This window comes from Tenrec ecaudatus, chromosome 3 (assembly GCF_050624435.1).
Source record: "Tenrec ecaudatus isolate mTenEca1 chromosome 3, mTenEca1.hap1, whole genome shotgun sequence".
Lineage (NCBI taxonomy): Eukaryota > Metazoa > Chordata > Mammalia > Afrosoricida > Tenrecidae > Tenrec > Tenrec ecaudatus.
Window position 1 is genome coordinate 32,431,488 of NC_134532.1, and position 22,252 is coordinate 32,453,739.

Below are 22,252 nucleotides of genomic sequence, written 5' to 3' on the forward strand. Positions count from 1 at the left end.
ATTCAGTGCTGTCCTCTGAAGTGCCTTCTGTGGGTGGGGGTCGGGAGAAGGGAAAGGGGAGAGTCCACATAGTTGGGATTGGGGCCAGCCCCACTATATGATTTGTAATGACTATGAGATACTTTGATGCTTTATTAAGAATCTCAAATTGTCGGCCCCAGTCCCTGAGCCGCCGCCGAGGACTCAGCAGCCTCCCCCTGGAGCCCCCTCGCTTCCCGACGCTCTGTCCCCCCTGCCCGCCTTCTCCAGCCGCCGCCTTCCGCAGGCCGTTTCCACCGAGGAAAAGGAATCGTATCGTATGTCCGCTATCCAGAACCTCCACTCTTTCGACCCCTTTGCTGATGCAAGTAAGGGTGATGACCTGCTGCCTGCGGGGACAGAGGATTATATCCATATAAGAATTCAACAGCGCAACGGCAGGAAGACCCTGACCACTGTCCAAGGGATCGCTGATGACTACGACAAAAAGAAGCTAGTGAAGGCCTTTAAGAAGAAATTTGCCTGCAATGGTACTGTGATTGAGCATCCAGAATATGGAGAAGTGATTCAGCTCCAGGGTGACCAGCGCAAGAACATATGCCAGTTCCTTGTAGAGATTGGACTGGCTAAGGACGACCAGCTGAAGGTTCATGGGTTTTAAGTGCTTGTGGCTCACGGAAGCTTAAGTGAGGATTTCCTTGCAATGAGTAGAAAAATTCCCTCTGTCCCTTGTCACAAGTTTAAAACCTCACAGCTTGTATGATGTAACCATTTGGGGTCCACTTTTAACTTGGACTAGTGTAACTCCTTCATGCTATAAACTGAAAAGAGCCACACAAAAAAAAGAATCTCAAAATGTCAGTTTCTCCATGTTTCAAAAATACAACTGTCAATTATTTCAGAAATGGTAAAATCAGGTTTGGTTTGGTTTTCTCTTCACAGGAGATACTTGGGCTGGGATTCACATAATACAGTTTCAGCCTACAGTAATTTGGAAAAAAGAATTAGGATGGACAGAAACTGATTGTGTTGAGTGAAGCACATGGAGGTCAGAATTTAACGACATAGTGAGACTACCGGTCCTTCTGAGATTGATTTCAACTTGTCACCGGTGTGATTTCTTTCTCCCCTGTCTTCTCAGGAAGAACATGGGCTTTTAATTTTTAGGATCTGCCCTCTAGGAAAATAAGAGGCATGCGACCTAGTTGCTGAAGTGTCCTTAAAGTGGTTCTCTACATGGGTGAATTGGGAAACTCCAAACGCAAGAGCAAACAAACACTTGGCATCCCCTGCACCTGCTCCAGTGGAAAAGACTGTCTCCCATGTACCCTGAGCTCCCTCTGCTGCCCAATTAGTGTTGTGATGCTTGAGATGTTTGACCATTAAGCCTTCATTGTGTCTCCTGGTATGTTTCCTACATTTTACATGTCAGTGTCCTCAGGTTTCATATTGTTAAAACACATGCAGCTGGTTGAGTTATAGTGGTTGCAATGCATCAATATGTGAAAACTTAGTTGTTGCTAAGACTCATCACAAGGCTTCTGTGCCACCTAACACAGGTTTTGTTTCCCAGAGCCTTTTAGATCTAGAAACTTGATATCTTCAGACCTGGAAGCTAGACATAGCACTTTGAGACATAGCTTTCCCAACTCATGACTGGTCTGTAGCAGGTCTACCTGCACGATCACACCTAGAAATAAGGGGGAAATATAATTTAAAACCATTCTAAGATGAAAAGCACTGCTTTTGACATGAAGGTGCTTACAGGGTAGGACATTCATGTCACCAAGAAGAATCCAGAAGGGTGTCACCTCCACAGACATCTATGATCAATATGGTAAGGATGAAGGCCTAAGAAGCCTGACTTTCATGTGTGACTTGGAGCTCTGTTACCACATTTTACTGTAGGTGATTCACATGTGCTGTGCTTATGGAAGCAGAAAGAGGATGGCTCTGAGTAGGAGCAGTAATGGCCTCTAGAGGGGATTTTCCTGACCCCTGTTATGCAAGGTCAATCTCTACCCTTCATCATTTGCACTGACTGTGGACAAACAAGTCCTTCCTGAAAACCATGTGTAGATTTGTAGAAATGCAGGCAGTTGGCCTGAGGTGTGAGCCATAATGAAGGGAATTCCTGGGGATACTATTGTCCTAGGAATGTTCCACTTTCTCTCTGGGCAGCCCAGTTCTACCCTTAGGACAGGGTAGCCCATGAGATATGCAGGCTGTTGAGTTAAAGTGGAAGGTAAAATGTTGAACATTTTTGAGTGTCCACTTCCATTAAAAACAAAGCAAAACACTTTATTGGCACTTTTCCACTTATCATATAATTCAATACTTCAACCATATCGAGAAGAGTTGTATAATCTTTACCACAGTCAATATAGAACAATTTCTCCCCCTCCATAATCATTATTCTTGTAATATATTTGACATACTTGCAAAATTGTATACAACAAAACTTTCACCAGTTCAACAACTTCTACATGTGTAATTCAGTGCCATTGAGTATTCTTTTCATGTTGTACCACCATTACTATCCCCCTTCATATTGTTCTACCGTCATTAACGTTAATTCACTGCCCCCTAAGCAAAAACTCTTCCCCTTCACACATGCTAACCATAGATCAAGCTTTGCTCGCTTTCCTTCTTTTCTTTCGTTAGTAATGTTCCTGATATAACATTCATATTTCCATACTTAAAACGCTTCTAAAAAAGAATTGTAAGCCCATCTTCAAAATAAGCTTAATGCTCCCTCCTGTCTCACAGGTCCACTGATTGCTCCCCAATTCCCCTCCCCCTTCCTTATAAAACATTGCCTCAGTTATTGTCTCTATGGATCCACTTCTTCTTTACTTCCAAACAGGGAGACAGTAACAAAAACAATTAAAAACAAAGATAAAATGAAACATAAAGAAAAATAATAACATAAAGATAAAAATAAGTAAGGTAGGAAACAAATAGAAAAGGTTCCTACTTCTCTTTTCCTGCCTTCCTCTTCATCTGCCTCCATGGTTGTTGTGGTAGTTGCATAATCTGTTGTCAATTTGAGAGTTAATAGTGAAGGGGTGGAGTTTAGTCTGTCAATCCGGGTGCATTTTGATGACATCATTTGGAGGCGCTGAGGAGATAAATAGCTCGTCGGAGGCAGGACACAGGTTCACGCCCTGTGAGACATTCCTGAGAACAAGACACATGGAGCTACACTAGAGCCCTGGAGCTGAAAGAGCCACGTGGAGACCCCTGACAGGATTGAGATGTTTCCACCTCCACTGGATCCAAAAGACTTTCCACCCTCTGGCATGTGGTCTTCCTGCAGTTGGCATGATTGCATATGTTGCGTGAGTATGAAGAGAAATTTATAGTCTAGCATCGGATATGTGGGCTAATAACAGACTTAGGGAGTTGAACTGGACTGGGCTGGTATGCTTTCTTAGTGCACAATTGCTCTTTGATATAAAGTTCTATCTTATATACATTTATGTCTATGAATTTGTTTTTCTAGTCCTCCCAGACCAATACAGTTGTAGGGTTTCACATGTTCACTTTCCAGGCACTCGGTAGAGGTACCCATGGTTTATGACAAGGTGTAGCTAGATCTATCCTCTAGTTGATCATATTCTGTGTACAGGATCTTTACATGGCTCTGCTCAATACTTACCTTCATTGGAAAATCAATGAAGATAAGGCTATTACAGCAAAGTGTGGTGAAAAAAGCAGATGGTGCCAGGCTATCAATTATCTGGGGTCTTAAAGAATTGTCTTCAAACAAGCAGCCATCTAAGTGAGGTTTCAAGTAATTCCAAAATGAAGAAGCACACCAGCATGTGTGATCCAAAAATAGTGACAATTAAATTCAAATATGATGAAGGAAAAAGATTCAGAGCTCAAATTATGAACATCCAATTTGTTGAAGTGTAGGTGAACAGTGAGAACTCAAAAAAAATCTAGCTGAAGGATATCTAGGCATAGCAAACCTCTGGCAGATCCCTTTGAAAAGCTTTACTATCAGAGATGATTGTTACCTTCATCATGGTGGATTGGACCATGGCATAACATGATAATTGGTCAGTTGACCCACCTCTTGATCCAACCAGAATTTGTCCTAAGGTAAAGTATTTCTCACTTGTTCCATGACGAATTTTTTTTGCTGAACTTTAAAATATTGATGGTAGTCTTTCCTTTCTTTAAAACTCTTTATTTTAATTTTTATCTTAATATTATTATTTTCTTCTTGCTGTTTTATTTATTTATTTATTTATTTTTTGGGGGGTTTCCAAATTTGTAAAGCACAGACAGTGCAGATCCATAGAGACAATAACTGATACAATGGTCTGTTGGGCCCTTGGGGAGCAGAGGAGTAGGAAGGGTGAGGACATTTTGGGAGCAAACAATGACTGTGGGAGGGGGAGGCATTATAATAATTCATTATGATATATATGCATATATATATTTAAAAACACTTAAAATATTTAGCTATGAGAGTATGATATGTGAATATTATATACATCTATTTTTTAAAAAGAAAGATTAACCAGTAGTTGCCATGGGTGAAGGAGATAGGGTTGTTGATTAGGGGATGTTCATTTTATATTAGTGGTGGCGGGATAATTTTGAAAAGGATATCAATAATGGTTGTAAACATGAAGAGTATAATCAAAGACACTCAATTGTACATATATTAGTGGTTGAATTGGAGGATGTTTTGCTGTGTACATTTTGCCAAAATAAAAATGATATGAACAGCAAAGAAAATTTTAATCGATATTGATAATGATTGTATGCCCCCCACATTTTAAAAAAAGAAACATCTTTATTAATACAGTATTTGATTGTCTTCTCTCTGTCAAACCATGAGCCAGTTATTTTCCCCAGGCTGCCTGGGGAGGTACAGGGAAAGGAACATATTGGGTAGACAGATGTGGGACAGAGAAATGTGGGGGTTGGTGACAGCTCCTTCACATTGTCAAAAGGCACAAGGAAGGGCACCATCAGGCAGAAAAGCCTGAGGGCCTTCGAGAAGGCAAAGCTCAGGACCGCGTAGAAGAGTGGCTGCTTCAGAGAAGGGTTCCTGACATAACCCAGGATGAGGCTCCCAAAGCCAGTCCCAATGCCGGCTCCAGAGATACCACTCCAACTGTTCCAGTACTGGTCCCAATGAGCTTGGCTGCTGTGTCAATGTCCCTTAAGATTATGCTGGTTGGGAAGCTGTGACTAGGAATCAGTGAGGAGGGAATGTGGGGCTGCCAAGCTGCTGAAGCGCCCCTCTGTCAGTGTCTGTGCTGTTTCTGAGCCACAGACAAGGGTCACCTCATCAGCTGGGAGGCGCTCCTGACCAGGGGAGGGGTACAGAAGAATTTGGCGCTGGCGAAAATTTTTAGGGGATGAGGAGTAGTGGCAGGCTAGCTGCTCCTACTGCAGAGAAGTCTGATGTGTATGCCTCTTCTTGATACGATTGAATTGTATCATATGTGCTTGAAATTCCAATAAGTGTTTTTGGAAAAGAAACTGACCATCATCTGTTACATACACAGAACCTCAGTGTAGGGCTTTGGGTAACAGGCTCATGGCCCAGTGCCTGTCTTTGTGAAGAACATTCTATTAGCACACAGCTATGTCCTTCTCTACTGCCTGCTGCTGTATTCACAATCAGTAAGGTTGAATAATTGTCTCCAAGACTATATGACCAATAGAATCACAAATCATGGTTTTCAGAGGTCTTTTTCAAAAAACTAAATTTGCTGACCCCTGAACTAGGGGAAGAGTCTGGAAGAAAAGCAGCAAGGCGTCATGATATACAGTATTCTAAACTATGATGATTGTTCGACAGAATATAACATTTTTTTTAAATCACTGATAAATAGGTTAGAACTACCAACCCTAGTAGGACAGTGGTGACTTGCTTAGCTGTTAAATGAAAATTCAAACATTCAGACCCACCAACTGCTCTGTGGGAGAAATTGTGGTAGAATAATCTCATAAGGAAATACAGGCTTGGAAATCTTATAGGAGCAGTTCTAGTCTGCCCTCTAGGATTACTATGAGTTGGAACTGATCAATGTCAACAGAATTTTAGATTGGGTGAAAAGCAACTTTTTACACTATATTGTACTTGAATCAATGACACCAAGTTTCAAACCACCAACTTTACAGCCATTAGTTGAGTCCTTAACAGTTAACACTACCCAGGCACTCCACTGAGTCTGCCTGAAAGATATCTTGACTGGCAGTTACATGATCTCTTGTCAACTTGCGAGGGGTGGAGTCTAGCCTGTCAATCAGGTCGCACCTTAATGACCTCATTTGGAGGTGCGAAGGAGATAAATAGCTCACTTAAGGCTAGATACACTCTCCCTGTGAGGCATTGCTGTTGACAAGCCACATGGAGTTATGCTAATGGCAGCCAGAACCTTGGAGCTGGAGGAGCCACGTGGAGATCCACTCCAGCACTAAGATGCTTCTAATGCCACTGGATCCACAAGACTTTCCACCCACTAGCCTGTGATCTTCTTGCACTCAGCGTTGTATCATGTGTTGCATGAGTCTGAAGAGGAATTTACAGAATGGTATCAGACATATGGGCTAATATTGGACTTACAGGGTTGATCTGGACTGGACTGGTATGTTTCCTCACTGTACCAGTGCTTTTTATGTAAAGCTTTTTCCTATACACGTAGGAGTGTCTATGAATTTGTTTTTCCAGTCCACCAGGACTAACACACTGACCTTCTCAAAATACATGCTGATCACCCCTGGAAAATTTCTACTCCCTATGGAACAAGCTCATTTTTGTTAGCTGTTTTTCTCTCTATCAGAATGTTTTCTTACAATACAACTGTGAATTCACAGATATTAAGTCTAGGCACTGAATCATAAAAAAAACCCATAAATTCCTAGCGGGAAACTGAGATGAAGAACCCCTGATTCACAATAGAAACCCTGACTAGAAATTCCCTCTCCAGATGCTCATGAGCCAGAATCTTTCATTCATTTCATGCCCTTACAGAGCCCTGCAACACTGCTCCCTCCCTGCATAGGATGTTTGTACCTGTACTCACTTTGACTTCTCTCCGTGTGTCTTCCCCACCATTATATATGGACGTGTGATTGACTTTTAGACTGTCCTTTCACTGATACGCGGTGTGTTCTTGGTAATTTCTCTGGAGATGGTAAACCAGCTTTCATGGAATCTGTATACCATGGGATATCAACAGTACTAATGAGACCCACTGCAGGCTGGAACATGGCTGATACAGGTCATGGAAGAGCTACTAAAAGTGAATCCAGAGTTTGCACAGTAGAATCTCAAAGATGTCTTATGCTCCCTCAAGTCTCCTTCAGACTCAACCAGTTGCACATAACAGTTGACATTTGCAAACACTGTATATGCCAGGCATGAAAACCATCACACATGTCAAATGCCTGCCACTCATCCCCACTTACACACACTTGCTCTCAATAAAATTACTTATTAAAATAGCTGCCTGAAAAACCCAGCTTAGTACAGACTACAGACTCCATGATGATTCTGTGTTCATACAAATTGCAAAATGGGGGCACTTGGAGATGATAGCACTGAGGATCTTCTCCAAGAACTATATTGTTGGGATTGGGGTGCTTTTTATCAGCAGAAGGAGGGCCTCTATTTGAAAATGCTGCTCCTGGAGACAATGAACCAGGTGCACAGATAAAGTAGTCGCAAAAACCTCACATTTCAATCCCTGAGCGTTTTACCTCTGAGAGTTGCCGCCAAGAAGAGGAAGAAACTGACATATTGGCAGTGAGGCCTATTATCCCAGGTATATTAATCAGAGTGTGTAAGACATAAATTTGAATAAATAGATCATGAGACTATATGCAATGGACTATGTGGAGATTTGCATCTGAGTGGTAACTTTGTAATAAAGTTTAAAAGGAGTGAATCTGGGATGAGAACGTTGGCTTGTCCCTCAGAGAACACATTCCCGTCCATGGTTTTTCCATTCTCCAAGACCAAGGTCCTGTTCTTTCAGGACACAGAAAGTAATGAAGAAGATGGTTGAGGAAGTAGACATGAGAAGATTGAGGATGACTTTAAGAATAGAGGCAGTGACCCTCTACTCTCAGGGACTTACATCTTTCTAAGACACTCAGAGCAAAACCAAGAATACTTAAATTGTCAGATACACATTTTCTTTTCTGCAATAGATTACGGAAAATTATTAGATATTTAAAAGTTTGAAGGCCAGGTGATACTAGCAATCTCAGTGAATTCAGCCAAAAGTGGCTCCCATTCAATGTGTGCTGTAAATAGGAATGGATTTTGTGAGTCACTAAGAAGGAAGAGATTTTCTTTTTTTTCTTATTTTTTTTAACATTTTATTAGGGACTCATACAACTCTTATCACAATCCATACATATACATCAATTGTATAAAGCACATCTGTACATTCTTTGCCCTAATAATTTTCAAAGCATTTGCTCTCCACTTAAGTCCTTTTCATCAAGTCCTTTTTCCCCTCCCTCCCTGGTCCCCTCTCCCTCATGAGCCCTTGATAATTTAAAAATTATTAATTTGTCATATCTTGCCCTATCCGGAGTCTCCCTTCACCCACTTTTCTGTTGTCCATCCCCCAGGAAGGAGGTCACATGTAGATCCTTGTAATTGGTTCCCCTTTTCCAACCCACTCACCTTCTACCCTCCCAGTATCACCCCTCACACCCCTGGCCCTGAAGGTACGATCCACCCTGGATTCCCTATGCCTCCAGCTCCTGTCTGCACCAGTGTACAACCTCTGCTCTATCCAGACTTGCAAGGTAGAATTCGGATCATGGTAGTGGGTGGGGGGAGGGAGAGGAAGCATTTAGGAACTGAAGGAAAGCTGTATTCTTCATCGGTACTACATTGCACCCTGACTGACTGATCTCCTCTAGACCCCTCTGTGAGGGGATCTCCATTGGCCGACAAATGGGCTTTGGGTCTCCACTCTGTACTTCCCCCTTCATTCACTGTGGTGATTTTTTTTTATGATGCCTTATACCTGATCCCTTCGACACTTCGTGATCGCACAGGCTGGTGTGCTTCTTCCATGTGGGCTTTGTTGCTTCTGAGCTAGATGGCCGCTTGTTCATCTTCAAGCCTTTAAGACCACAGACACTATCTCTTTTGCTAGCCAGGCACCATCAGCTTTCTTCGCCACATTTGCTTATGCGCCTGTTTTTGAAGGAAGATATTTTCATTTACAACTACACTCCTACATCTACTCCAGAGTCATTGTAGTGTGGAAAGAGTACTTGCAACACTAAAACAGTTACCTTTGACACAGGAAGACATGTATTATCCAGTCATCATTAATAAAGTTATTCACACCTAACCTTGCATTTTAGACAGGATCTTATCCCAAACTATCTGAAATTCCTCACCTAAGGTTGTTTATCAATGGATACTGGTAATGTCTATGGGTATTGCTACATTTATAATTGAATTATTAATTTTTATTGTGGTATTGCAGAATTCTCTAGTTCTCTTATTGAATGTTTCGATTCAAAAATTTTTCTTATTCTAAGTAAGACTGGCCATTTATTTTGTCTTTTATCGTGTGTATTTACTCTAATATGTGTTATAATATGTGTATACCCTCAGACTAGGCCCCTAAGTTTGTACCTATTGATGATTTTTATACCTCTGGATTTATGTTCAGGTTTTTAAAAAATAATTTTACTGGGACTCTTACATCGCTTATAACAATCCATACATAAATTACGTCAAGCATATTTGTACATATGTCTCCATCATCCTTTCAAAACATTTTTCTTTCTATTTGAACTCTTAGTATCAGCTCCTCATTTTATTCCTCCCTGCCCCATCCTCCCACTCTCAGAACTCTTGATAAGTGATTATTATTATTTTCATATCTTACACTATCCACATCTTTCTTTCTTTTTGTTGTTTTAAACATTTTATTAGGGGCTCATACAACTCTTATCATAGTCCATACATATACATACATCAATTGTATAAAGCACATCCATACATTCCTCGCCCCAATCATTCTCAAAGCATTTGCTCTCCACTTAAGCCCTTTGCATCAGGTCCTCTTTTTTTTCCCCTCCCTCCCTACTCCCGCCTCCCTCAGGAGCCCCTGATAATTTATAGATTATTATTTTGTGATATCTTGCCGTATCTGGCGTCTCCCTTCACCTCCTTTTCTGTTGCCTGTCCACCAGGGAGGAGGTCACATGTAGATCCTTGTAATCGGTTCCCCCTTTCCAACCCACTCACCCTCTACTCTCCCAGTATCACCTGGTCCTTAAGGTATCATTCTCCCTGGATTCCCTGTGCCTCCAGCTCCTATATGCACCCGTGTACAACCTCTGCTCTATCCAGACTTGCAAGGTAGAATTGGAATCATGGTAGTTGGGGGGAGGAAGCATTTAAGAACTGGGGGAAAGCTGTATTCTTCATTCTGTATTCTTCATTGGTGCTATATCGCACCCTGACTGACCCAGCTCCCCTAGACCCCTCTGTGAGGGGGTCTCCAGTGGCCGACGTAAGGGCTTTGGGTCTCCACTCTGCACTTTTCCCTTCATTCACTATGGTAAGATTTTTTTCTTTTTATGATGCCTTATACCTGGTCCCTTTGGCACCTCGTGATCGCACTGGCTGGTGTGCTTCTTCCATGTGGGCTTTGTTGCTTCTGAGCTACATGGCCGCTTGTTTATCTTCAAGCCTTTAAAACCCCAGACACTATCTCTTTTGATAGCCTGGCACCATAAGCTTTCTTCGCCACATTTGCTTATGCACCCATTTGTCTTCAGCGATCCTGTCATGGAGGTGTGCAGCCAATGATATTATAATTTTTTGTTCTTTGATGCCTGATAACTGATCCCTTTGGAATCACTCGCTCACATAGGCTGGTGTGTTCTTCCACGTGGGCTTTGTTGCTTCTGAGTTAGATGGCCGCTTGTTTATCTTCAAGCCTTTAAGACCCCAGTCACTATATCTTTTGATAGCCGGGCACCATCAGCTTTCTTCACCACATTTACTTGTTCGCCCACTTTGGCTTCAGCAGTTGTGTCAGGAGAGTGAGCATCATAGAGTACCAATTTAATAAACGAAAGTATTCATACATTGAGGGAGTGCTTGAGTAGAGGCCCAAGGTCCTTCTGCCACCTTAATATTAAACCTATAAATGTAGACAATTAGATCTATTTCCCCATCCTCATATATATGTTTGCATGTACATGTCTTTGTCTAGACCTCCATAAATGCCCCTTGACTCCCAGCTCCTTCCTCAATCTCCCTTGACTTTCCTCCTCCCCACCACCATGCTCCGTCCCCACCTGGGCTACAGCTATACCTCTTCTCTACGCAACCTTACCCTTGATCGTTCCCCATCAGGCCTGCCACTCCCCCCTCACTACCATTTTGGGTCCCATGTTGTTCCCTTGTCCCTGTGTTTATTAACACCACTTCCTTACCCTCATGCCCCTCCCCCACCTGGAACTGTCTGTCCCCCCGGAACTGTCTGTCCTATTGTTTTTCCTCCAGATAGTTCATCCAGCCTGTCCTATTCAGACAGACCTGTGGAGACACTAACATGCACGAAAACAAGACAGAGGAAAACAAAGCAACAGTATACAACCAGACAATAAAACAACAAAAACAAACCACTGACAAAGAACAAAACAAAACACTTCACAAAAGAAAGGCTTGTAGTTCGTTCAAGGATCGTTTGCTGGCCCTTAGGAGCGTTTTCCAGTCCAGTCGGTTGGGGCACCACGCCCTGGCCCCAAAGTCCACTTTCAGGATTCCCTGGAGACCTTGCCACTCCATTCCCTTGCTGTTCCACTGTACTCCCCCAGTGCTTTGCCTCGGTGTGGTGTGATCAGGTTAGGTGCAATTTCCACACTGTGTCTCCGGTGCTGTCCCCTGTATCGCCCTTAGTAACTGAGAGGCATCATGTCTCATAGTAGTGCCAGCCATGTTGTTCTCTCTGTGGACTGGCTGCTCTACTCAGGAACATCATCTTCACGACCTGCCCCTCCATCTCCTTCTGCCCCTTCATCTGCTCCCGTGTGCTCTGATCAGATATGTCCATCTCCCGGAGCTGCAGAATCAATGTCATCCTTTGAAACAAATTCTTTTCGGGGGAGGGGCAGGAATCCACTTAATTTTTGGTGCTGGGGCCAGCCTCCCAGACCTCTCCACTGGTTCCCTACTCCACGCCAGGATATTGCATTCACACCTTGCGGCACTGGGTTGAAGTCTGGTCCCACTTTCCCTGTGGAGATATAAACAATACCCTCCTCTTGGGTGGATTAGCGCCCCATGCCCCCACTTCCCTTTTCTTCCTTATATTCATCCTTTTATTTTCCTTTCCCCACCTCCTCCACTGTTGTCTGCCATGTGCATCCCTAGTTTTGATCTGGTCTCTGCCATACTACACATTCTTCACCCCAGAAATGTTTGTATACAGTAGCTTTTTCCCCTATTGCCACTTTTGCATTAAAAATATTTTTTTTAATGCTTACCTCAGCAGGCTCATGTTGTACTTGTCCTTTTGTGCCTGACTTACTTCGCTTAGCATGATTTTCTCCAGTTCTTCCCATGCCGCTATGTGCCTCTTACATTCATCACTGCTTTTTAGTGATGCGTAGTACTCCATTGTATGTATGTACCACAGTTTTTTAATCCAATCGTCAGTTGATGGAATTTTGGGTTGCTTCCAACTCCTTGCAATTGTGAACTGTGCCGCAATGAACATTGGAGCACAGATGTCTGGTCTTGGTTTGTTTCTTGCCTCTTCTGGGTATATGCCCAGTAGGGGGATTGCTGGGTCATATGGTAACTCTATTTCCATCTGTTTTAGGTATCGCCAGATTGATTTCCATAGTGGCTGTACGTATTTACAGGCCCACCAGCAGTGGATGAGAGTTCCTGTCTCCCCACAGCCCCTCCAACACTTGTTGCTTTCTGATTTTTTGAACTGGGCTACCTTTGAGGGTGTCAGGTGGTACCTCATTGTTGTGTTCATTTGCATTTGTCTTATGGCTAAAGATCAGGAACATTTTCTCATATGTTTGTTGGCCATTCAGATTTCTGTCCCTGTAAAATTTCTGTTCAAGTCCTTTGCCCACCTTTCAAGTGGGCTATTGTTTTGGTTATTTTTGGAAGCTAGCAGAGTATTTTAGATTTTAGTAGTAAGACCTTTGTCTGATGTGTCATTGCTAAAGATGTTTTCCCAGTCTGTGGACTCTCTTATTACTCTCTTGGTGAATTCTTTAGATGTATACAAGTGTTTTATCTTCAGTATATCCCATTTGTCAATTTGTGCCTCCTCTGTGTTTTTGTCCTTGCCTATTTCTGATAGCCTGTGTATTCCCTGCAGCAAAGTTCTCAAGTTGGTCCCAATTCCCTCATTGATGGCCCTAATAGTTTGGGGTTTAACTTCAAGGTCTGTGATCCACCTGAGTTTATTCTTGTGCATGGAGTGAGATAAGGGTCTTGCTTTATTTTTCTGCATGTGGATATCCATTTTTTCCAGCACCACTTGTTAAACAGGGCATCAGCTTCCAATTTGATATATTTGGGGCCCTTATCAAAGATCAGCTGTGTGTATGCTGATGCTTTTATTTCTGGGTTTTCAGTTCTTTTCCATTGGTCTGAGTATCTGTCATTGTACCAATACCATGCAGTTTTGAGAACTATGGCTGCATAGGATGTGCCAAAGTCAGGTAAAGAAAGCCCTCCCATGGTGTCCTTCTTCTTGAGGAGTTCTCTGCTAATTCTGGGCTTCTTCCCTCTCCATATGAAGTTGGTAATGAGTTTTTCCATTTCTTTGAAGAAAGATGATGGTAATTGTATTGGGATGGCATTAAACTTATATAGTGCTTTTGGCAGAACTGACATCTTAACTATATTAAGTCTCCCAATCCAAGAGCATGGAATATTCTTCCATTTGTTGAGGTCGCTCTTGGTTTCTTGTAATAGTGTTCTATAGTTTTCCCTATATAGATCTTTTGTTTTTTCAGTCAGGTGTATCCGTAGTTATTTCAATTTTGTTTGGCTATTGTGAAGGGTACCACCTTTTTGATCTCTTCTTCTGTGTTCTTATCTGATATGTATAACAGTCCGATGGACTTCTGTTTGTTGATCTTGTATCCTGCCACTCTGCCAAACTCCTCTATTGCTTCCAGTCCTCCCCTTGTGGAACTTTTGGGATTTTCCATACATAGAATCATATCATCTGCAAATAACGATAGTGTCACCTCTTCCTTCCCCAGACAAATACCTTTGATGTCACTTCTTTGCCTTATGCTGTTAGCTAAAACCTCCAGCACGATATTAAATAGGAGTGGGGACAAGGGGCATCCTTGTCTGGTCCCCTTTTTCAGTGGGATTGTGTTAGTCTTTTCTCCATTGACTACCACTTTGGCTGTTGGTTTTTCATATATAGCTTCTATTGTCTTGAGGAACTTTCCTTCCATCCCAATCTTCGCTAGTGTCTTAAACAGGAATTGGTGTTGTATGTTGTCGAATGCTTTTTCTGCGTCTATTGATATAATCATGTGATTCTTATACTTTTTCATGTCAATGTGACGAATAATACTTAATGGTCTTTCGTATGTTGAACCAGCCCTGCATCTCTGGTATGAATCCCACTTGGTCATGGTGAATTATTTGTTTTATATATTTTGTATTCTGTTGGCTAGTATTTTGTTAAGCAGTTTTGCATCAATGTTCATTAGGGATATTGGTCTGTAGTTCTCGATTCTTGTGGGATCCTTGCCCGGTTTGGGTATCAGAGTTATACTAGCTTCATAGAAGGAGTTTGGCAGTTTGCCATCTTTTTCTATGTTCTGGAAAAGTTTGTGTAGGATTGGTATTAGTTCTTCCCTGAATGTTTGGTAGAATTCTCCAGTGTAGCCATCTGGTCCAGGGGATTTTTTTGTTGGTAATCCCTTGATAACCTGTTCTATTCCTTCTATTGCTATGGGTCTGTTGAGATTCTTGATGTCCGCCTAGGATAGTCTAGGGAGGGATTGTTTTTCCAGGAATTTGTCCATGTCTTCTAAATTGTTGAATTTATTGGAGTACAATCCTTCATAGTACTGTGTAACTATCCTTTTGACTTCATTAGGGTCTGTTGTAATGACCCCTCTTTCATCCCTTATTCTTGCTTTTGAGATTTGTTCCCTCCTTTCTTTGTTTAGGTTTGCCAATGGTCTACCGATCCTGTTTATCCTTTCAAAGAACCAACTTTTAGCGATATTAATTTTTCCATAGTTTTTTTATTTTCCCTCTCCTGAATCTCAGCCCTGATTTTTATAATTTCTTTTCTTTTGCTATTAGTAGGGTTGTCCTGCTGACTCTGCTCTAGTTTTTGTAAATTTTGTATCAGTGTCTCCGTCATGATTCTCTCTTCCTTTCTTAGGTGTGCTTGTATTGCTATGAACCTTCCTCTGATGACTGCCTTTGCTGTGTCCCATAAGTTTTGGTACGTCGTGTGCTCATTTTCGTTGGTTTCTAGAAATTTCCTGATTTCATCTCTGATCTGCACCAGTATGCACTCCTTTTGCAATAGAGAGTTATTCATTCTCCAATTATTTGCTCTTATTTTCTTTGTCTTCTTTTTGTTGATTTCCAGTCTTATGGCACAGTGGTCAGAGAGAGAGGTCTGCATTATTTCAATGTGCTTAAATTTATGTAGATTTGCCTTATGCCCCAGCATGTGGTCTATCTTCGAATATGTGCCATGGGGACTTGAAAAGAATGTGAAATTTTTTTTATTTGGATGAAAAGATCTGTAAATATCTATTAGGTCAAATTGTCTAATTGTGGAGATTAGCTCCCTAGTCTCCTTGTTGAATTTCTTTACCTGTGATCTATCTTTCTCAGTGAGTGGTGTGTTGAAATCACCCACTATAATTGTTGAGTCTGTGATTTCTTAATCTTTTGGAGTGTTTGGTTGACGTATTGAGCTGGTCTCTCATTCGGGGAATATATGTTTACAATGCTTAGTGGTTCATTGTCTATCATTCCCTTGAGCATTATATAGTGTCCCTCCTTATCTCTTTTTATGGTTTGCACTTTGAGGTCAATTTTATCTGAGTTAAGGATTGCAACCCCTGCTTTTTTTGTGTTGCTGTTTGCTTGGTAGGTCCTTCTCCAGCCTTTGATTCTCAGCCTATTTTTGTCTGTAGCCTTGAGATGTGTCTCCTGTAGGCAGCAAATTGATGGGTTGTGTTTTCTAAGCCATTCTGCTAGTCTCAGTCTTTTAATGCCTGAGTTAAGGCCATTGATTTTCAGGGTTATTATCTCCATGTGCGGATTCTGTGATGCCATTTTGTACCTTTTGTGTTGGGAGTTTTCCTTTATCATTAGTATGTGCTTTGTGCGTGTTTCATTGACTTCTTTCCATCCTTAAGCCATTGCTATCTTGGGGCCTGTTTTCTCTTTGTTGTGCTCTGGGTGAGGTTGTTCTATGCGTTGGTCTCTTATTTGTGCTTGTTGAGTGTTGTTCTTCTGCACATTCTGAGTCGGCGAGGATCTTTTGTAAGGCTGGGTTTGTTGTAATGTATTTTTTGAGTTTCTCCTTGTCTGGGAAGACTTTTACTTCTCCATCGATTTTGATCTATAATTTGGCTGGGTAGAGTATTCTTGGATTTGCTTTGTTTTCCTTCAACTTTTGGAATATGTTACTCCACTCTCTCCTTTTTTTCATAGTTTCTGCTGATAGGTCTGAACATATCCTTATGTGGTGACCTTTATATGTGATTGGTTTTTTACCCTAGCTGCTCTTATGATTTTCTCCTTTTCCTCAAAGTTGGATAGTTTAACTATTATGTGCCTTGGTGATTTCTTCTTGGGATCCCGTCGTGCTGGTGTTCTTTCAGCCTTCTGGATGGTTGCTTGGTTTTCATTCATTAAGCTGGGGAAGTTTTCCTCCAAGAATTCTCTCGCTACTGTTGCAGATGACTTCTTTGTTGTGTCTTCCAGCGGTAGGCCAATAATTCTAATGTTATTCTGCTTCATAGCATCAGACATAGCTCTTAGGTTTTTTTCGGCTTCTCTGATGCTCTTATTAGATTTTTGTTCACGTTTATTAAAGTCTGCTTGACTGTCCTCCACGACACTGATGTGGTTCTCTGATTCCTCCAGTCGATTCTCAAGGAACATGATTTTGCTATTGTTTTTCATTATTTCCTCCTTAAGCTCCTGTATTTCCCTTTGGTGTATGGCTTTTATCTCCTCTATCATTTCATCCTTTTTCTGTATTGTTTCCCTCATGTCCTGCATGGCTCCAAGCAGCATTCTGAGAGTTTCTTTGTATGGCTTCTCAATGTCTGCTTCTTCTATATATGTTTCTATGTTCAGCACATCTTCTGCCTTTGTCTTTTGTTTCTCCTGTTTTTTCGTTGAGGTAGTTGGGGCTGATGGCTGTTTACATTGAATTGTTTTTGAGGGACCAGGTGCCATTTTCTAGTCTCTCTTTGGAAGACTTATAGGAATGCTTCTTAGAACTGCCTACAGCTGATTTTGCTAGGTTATTAACCTACCACTTTATCTTCCTGTGGCTTCCCTATCAGGGGAGTGCCCCAGATGGCAGGTAGGCTGTCTGCCCCAGTGTTGCAGAGGCTGGGCTGAAGTTCCTGCTATTGGTTTGAATATTGATAAGTGTTGTCTGAGCTGCCTTATGTCCCCAGGTACACAGTCAGGAACTCCCTTGTGAGGAGTCAGAGGATTATCCCCTGGACAGAAAGCAGGCCTTTCCCTAGCCTTGGGCTATCTGTGCAGGGTGGAGCTCACCTAGCTGGGTTTGGCCCAGGTGCAAATGCCCTAGGGCAATGGGAGTGGACCGTAAATTTGCAATGGAGTGTGAGAGAGCAATTCAGGAACAAGAGGGGGATAAAAATTAAACAGTGAGATGGGACTGTGCAGGGGTGCTGGGAAGCGAGGGAAGGAAAAGCAACTATGCAGCTGAGTCCCACTCCCTGCCTGTGGACCTGCAAGGGCCCACTCCCTGCCCCAAGCCCCAGAGGCAGTCCATAGCTGAGCCCCAAGAAGAGTCACAAGAAAGCTGCTGAGCAGCCCCCAGAGAAGCGGGGGGAAAGAGAGCAGAGATGTTAACCGATGCCGCAGTGTAGCTGAAGCTTGATTCCTGCCTATGGAGCTGTGGGGGTTTGGGTTCAGTCCCTGCTCAGCACACGCAGCGTGGCAAGCTGTGGCTGTGCCCCGAAAAAGCCCCTGCGCAGCCCTCCAAGGCTGTGAGGGAATATAGAGCAGAGAAGCAAATAGAAGCAACAATGCAGCTGAACACCAATCCCTGCTGGTGGAGCCTCAAGGGCCCTGTCCCTGCCCTGAGGCAGGCAGGGGGAAACTGTGGCTGCACCGAGGCCAAGCCCTGCTGCAGGCTCCAAATGGTCCTGGCTTGGGCAGACACAGAGGCAAGGCTAGGGTCGAGCCCCAGCCGGCTTCCACTGAGGTAAGCTAAAAGCCCCCAACCCCTCAAAACCCCGTGGATCTGAGCCCACTTATCTTTATGATAGGCCTCCTGTGATCCAGTGGTGTTGAATTTCCCTCTGAGCAACTCTCCTGGGCTGGATTCTGCAGTCCCTCTCGTATGTGTTACTCCGTCCCCTTCTTCCCGGAAGTCTCCTCACAGCTTTCTTTAATCCATGTTTTTCTTGTTCATCATCCTGGGTGGGGGGTGTTGTACCTCCATCTTTGCGATATGTTTCTCATTTCTCCCCCAGCCCTTCCGCCACCATCATGGTAGAGTTACTCCCATTATAGTACCTGAGGGGTTTATCTGTCCTGAATTCCATTTGTCGAGAGCTCTTAGAGATCACTAGTATAGATCTCTGTGTCTAGCTGGTCCATACTGTGGTCTAGCCGGATTTGTAACGTAGAACCGGGGTCAGGATAATGTGTGTGTGCATGTAAAGCATCAAAGAACTAGAGGAATGAACTGGGAGGGAAAGGACATTTATAGAGTTATAAATACAGGTGCATATATATATATAAATATAATTATATATAATGATATGGACATAGATCTATGTACATATATTTATATTTTTAAGGTAGCAGATAGGTATTGGTTCTCTACTGAAGTATCCTCTCAACGAAATAGTACTTTGTTATAAAAACATGGCATTCTATGGTGCTCAACTTCCTGACATGATCGCTGAAGACAAAATAAGTGCAAAAACAGTGTGATGAATAAAGCAGAGGATGCCCGGCTGTTGAAAGATAGAGCATCTGGAGTTTTAAAGGCTTAAAGATAAACAAGTGGCCATCTATCTCGGAAGCAGCAAAGCCCACATGGAAGAAGAACACCAGCCTGTGTGATCATGAATTGTCGACAGGATCAGGTATCAGGGATATTTAGACCAAAACCAACATTAATGAGAATGAGGGAGGTTGGAGTGGAGACTCAAAGCCCATCGTAGACAAGTGGACATCTCCTCACAGAAGGGTCACAATGAAGAAATGAACCATGCAGCGTACAGTATAGCACCGGTGAAACATACAATATTCTTCTGGTTCTTTAATGTTTTCTCCCACCCACTATGTGTAAATTGTTTTTGTTTGTTTGTTTGTTTTATCAATCTTGAGTTTGTTGTTGTTCGTGGGATGAGGTATGCGTCCTGTGTGATTCTTCTGCAGATGGAGATCAAATTTGTAATCACCATTTGTTGAATCGAGAAATTCTTTCCCATTCAATATTTTTTTGGCTCTTTGTTGAAGGTTTTTGTATGTTTTCCAAAGTACCATGCAGTTTTGACTGCTGTGGCTGTTTTTGAGGCTGGGTAGTTGGAGGTCTCTTACTTCATTCTTCATTTTTTGCAGTTTATTGCTTATCCTGCATATCTTCCCTGTTCATATGAAGTTGATAATTACTTTTAACATTTCTGTATAGACTAAAGTTGCCACTTGGTCATTATTTTGTTGTAATTAGAGATTGTTTTCAGTGACATTTATATTTATATGATACTGATTCTTCTTATCCATGAACATGAGCTATTCTTCTACTTGTGTAGGTCTCTTGTTCTTAGGTGCCGTGAAATAGGTTTCTGACTTATAGCAACCCCATGCACAACACAAGGGAACACTATCTAGTCCTGCGCTACCCTCATAATTGTTCTATTGTTTGAGCCCATGCATGCAGCTACTGTGTCTCCATTGTGTTGAAGGTATTCCACCTTTCACTGATGTTGTGCTTCAGCAACTGTTCTCTGCTGACAACATTTCCTGTATGTGTGAGATAAAGTCTTGTCATCCTTCACTCTAAGGAACATTCTGACTGCACTGTTCTATAGTTTTGTTTGTACATATATTTATTTCTCTGAATTGTTTTAATCCTGGGTATTTCATCTTTTGTGTGGCTATTGTAAATGATCATTTTCTTTGTTGCTTTTTTCCAGCAATCTCTTCATTGTTTTACAGTAATATTATTTATTATTTTTGTGTTAATCTTATATTTTGACATATTGTCACACAAACTGTCTCATCTTTGTTTATTTCTACATTGAATATTATGTCTGTGAATAATGAGAAATTTACTTTTTGTTTGCCTAATTGTATTGTTATGTAATATTTCTCAATAATATTTCCAGCACAAAGGTGAATAAGAGTGGTGATAGGGGACATATTTGTCTGACTCTTGTTTGCAAGGAGAATGCTATTAGTTTTTCCACAATTGAACTCAATGTTTGACGTAAACCAATGGCACATAACAACGATGAAAATGTCCACGACCAAATGTATATATTAATATGATATATATATTGGCATATATATATGAACATAAATTTCTACAAGGTTACAGAAAACTTTATTAAATAAAAATGTTGTTTCTAGTTTTATCCTTATTCAAGGCCAACACATATGTGAACTCAGGGTCTCTGTCTTTTAATGTACTGTCACAAAACAGATTTTAAGGATTAAAGAGCAATGTGGTCAAATCCAGGACTAAGGTGAACCTGATCCAAGCAACCAGTACTGCATGGAAAATCTCATATGCGTGGGAAATCTGTACAATGATTAAAGTAGACTGATACAGAGTTTATCCTTATGATTAGGTGTTGGGGGAATATTGAGGATATCATTGACTACCAGGATAGTGATAAATTTCTGTGTTGGAAGAAGTACCATAAGAATAATCCTTAGAAATTTGAATGTTGACAGTCAGATCAGAAACTGCTCAAGATTATGGAGGGGCCAGTCCCTGGAGAATGATATTTTTCTTTCTTATTAGAGGATAAACGAGATGGATTGAAATGTAACAATGTGATAAGACATGCCAAGTATGATGAAGATTTAGGATCAGGCAGTGTTTTATTCTGATGTACAGAGAAACACTATAATTAGGAGCAAATTCAATGACACATAACTACTTGGTTTGGATTGAAGAAATGTGATTTCCTAACCAGTTAAATGTTACCTAAAAAAATTAGTGCTAGAAAAAGTATGACAAATGAAGGTTTAAATAATGAACTGAATCACTGTCCTATGATAACTCTCTTTATCTGAGAATAATCAGGATTTACAAAAGACAAGCACTAATGTTCATGTCTAAGGTTGTTGCTGAGTGTGAACAGTGAAGAGTGAGATAAAAAGGAAAGCTTGGACTTCCTCTGCAGCTGCTCCCTGCAGGCTTCCTTTACTACATGCAAGCTGAGCACCAGCTGCAGGTCCACCCCATTCCTGCTGGGGAGGTTTGTGTCTGGGCTCCCTGTGACTTCCACACACTGTGTCCCTTGTACAGTAATACATGGCTGTGTCCTCTGCTTTCCGGTCTGTCATTTTTAGAGTGATTGTGTTTGTTGGGTTGTCCCTGGAAATTGTAACTGTTCTTCAACCTGATGGAGAGTACCACTGAGTACTCCCACTTGGATTACTCCCTCCTGCCACCCACTCCAGCCCCTTCCCTGGAGTTTGCCAAACTCAGTGCATGTGATAATCAGTGAAGGTAAATCCATAGGCTTTACAGGATAAGCTCAGAGAAGTCCCAGGCTGTGTCACATCTGCTCCAGACTCCACAAGCTGGATGTCACACAGGACACCTGAACAACGAGAACAGAGGCTAAGCTCAATCCAAACCACAGCACTTAGACCAGGCCTGATATAGGAGGGAAATTACCTTTGACAGTGATCAGAAGGGAAACACATATCAAAGCTGTCAACATGATGTGGATGAGTACAGACCAGGGATGCTCTGAAAGGACCTGCACACAGAGCATCAAGTGCCTTTCGTGATCAGAGGAGGAGGGACTGCATTTGCAA

General features: G+C 41.9%; 1 protein-coding gene across 1 annotated transcript; it reads left to right on the forward strand.

Moving 5' to 3' along the window:
* The first annotated feature begins 208 nt into the window (after positions 1–208).
* LOC142443336 (eukaryotic translation initiation factor 1) lies at positions 209–789 on the forward strand. The gene has a single exon (XM_075544772.1). It carries the CDS (start codon positions 299–301, stop codon positions 638–640), a length of 342 nt encoding a protein of 113 aa, XP_075400887.1. The 5' UTR covers positions 209–298; the 3' UTR covers positions 641–789.
* The last annotated feature ends 21,463 nt before the right edge of the window (positions 790–22,252 follow it).

Excerpts from the sequence above, each read along its gene's own strand:
- LOC142443336 (XM_075544772.1), top strand. The coding sequence starts at position 299 with ATGTCCGCTATCCAGAACCTCCACTCTTTCGACCCCTTTGCTGATGCA.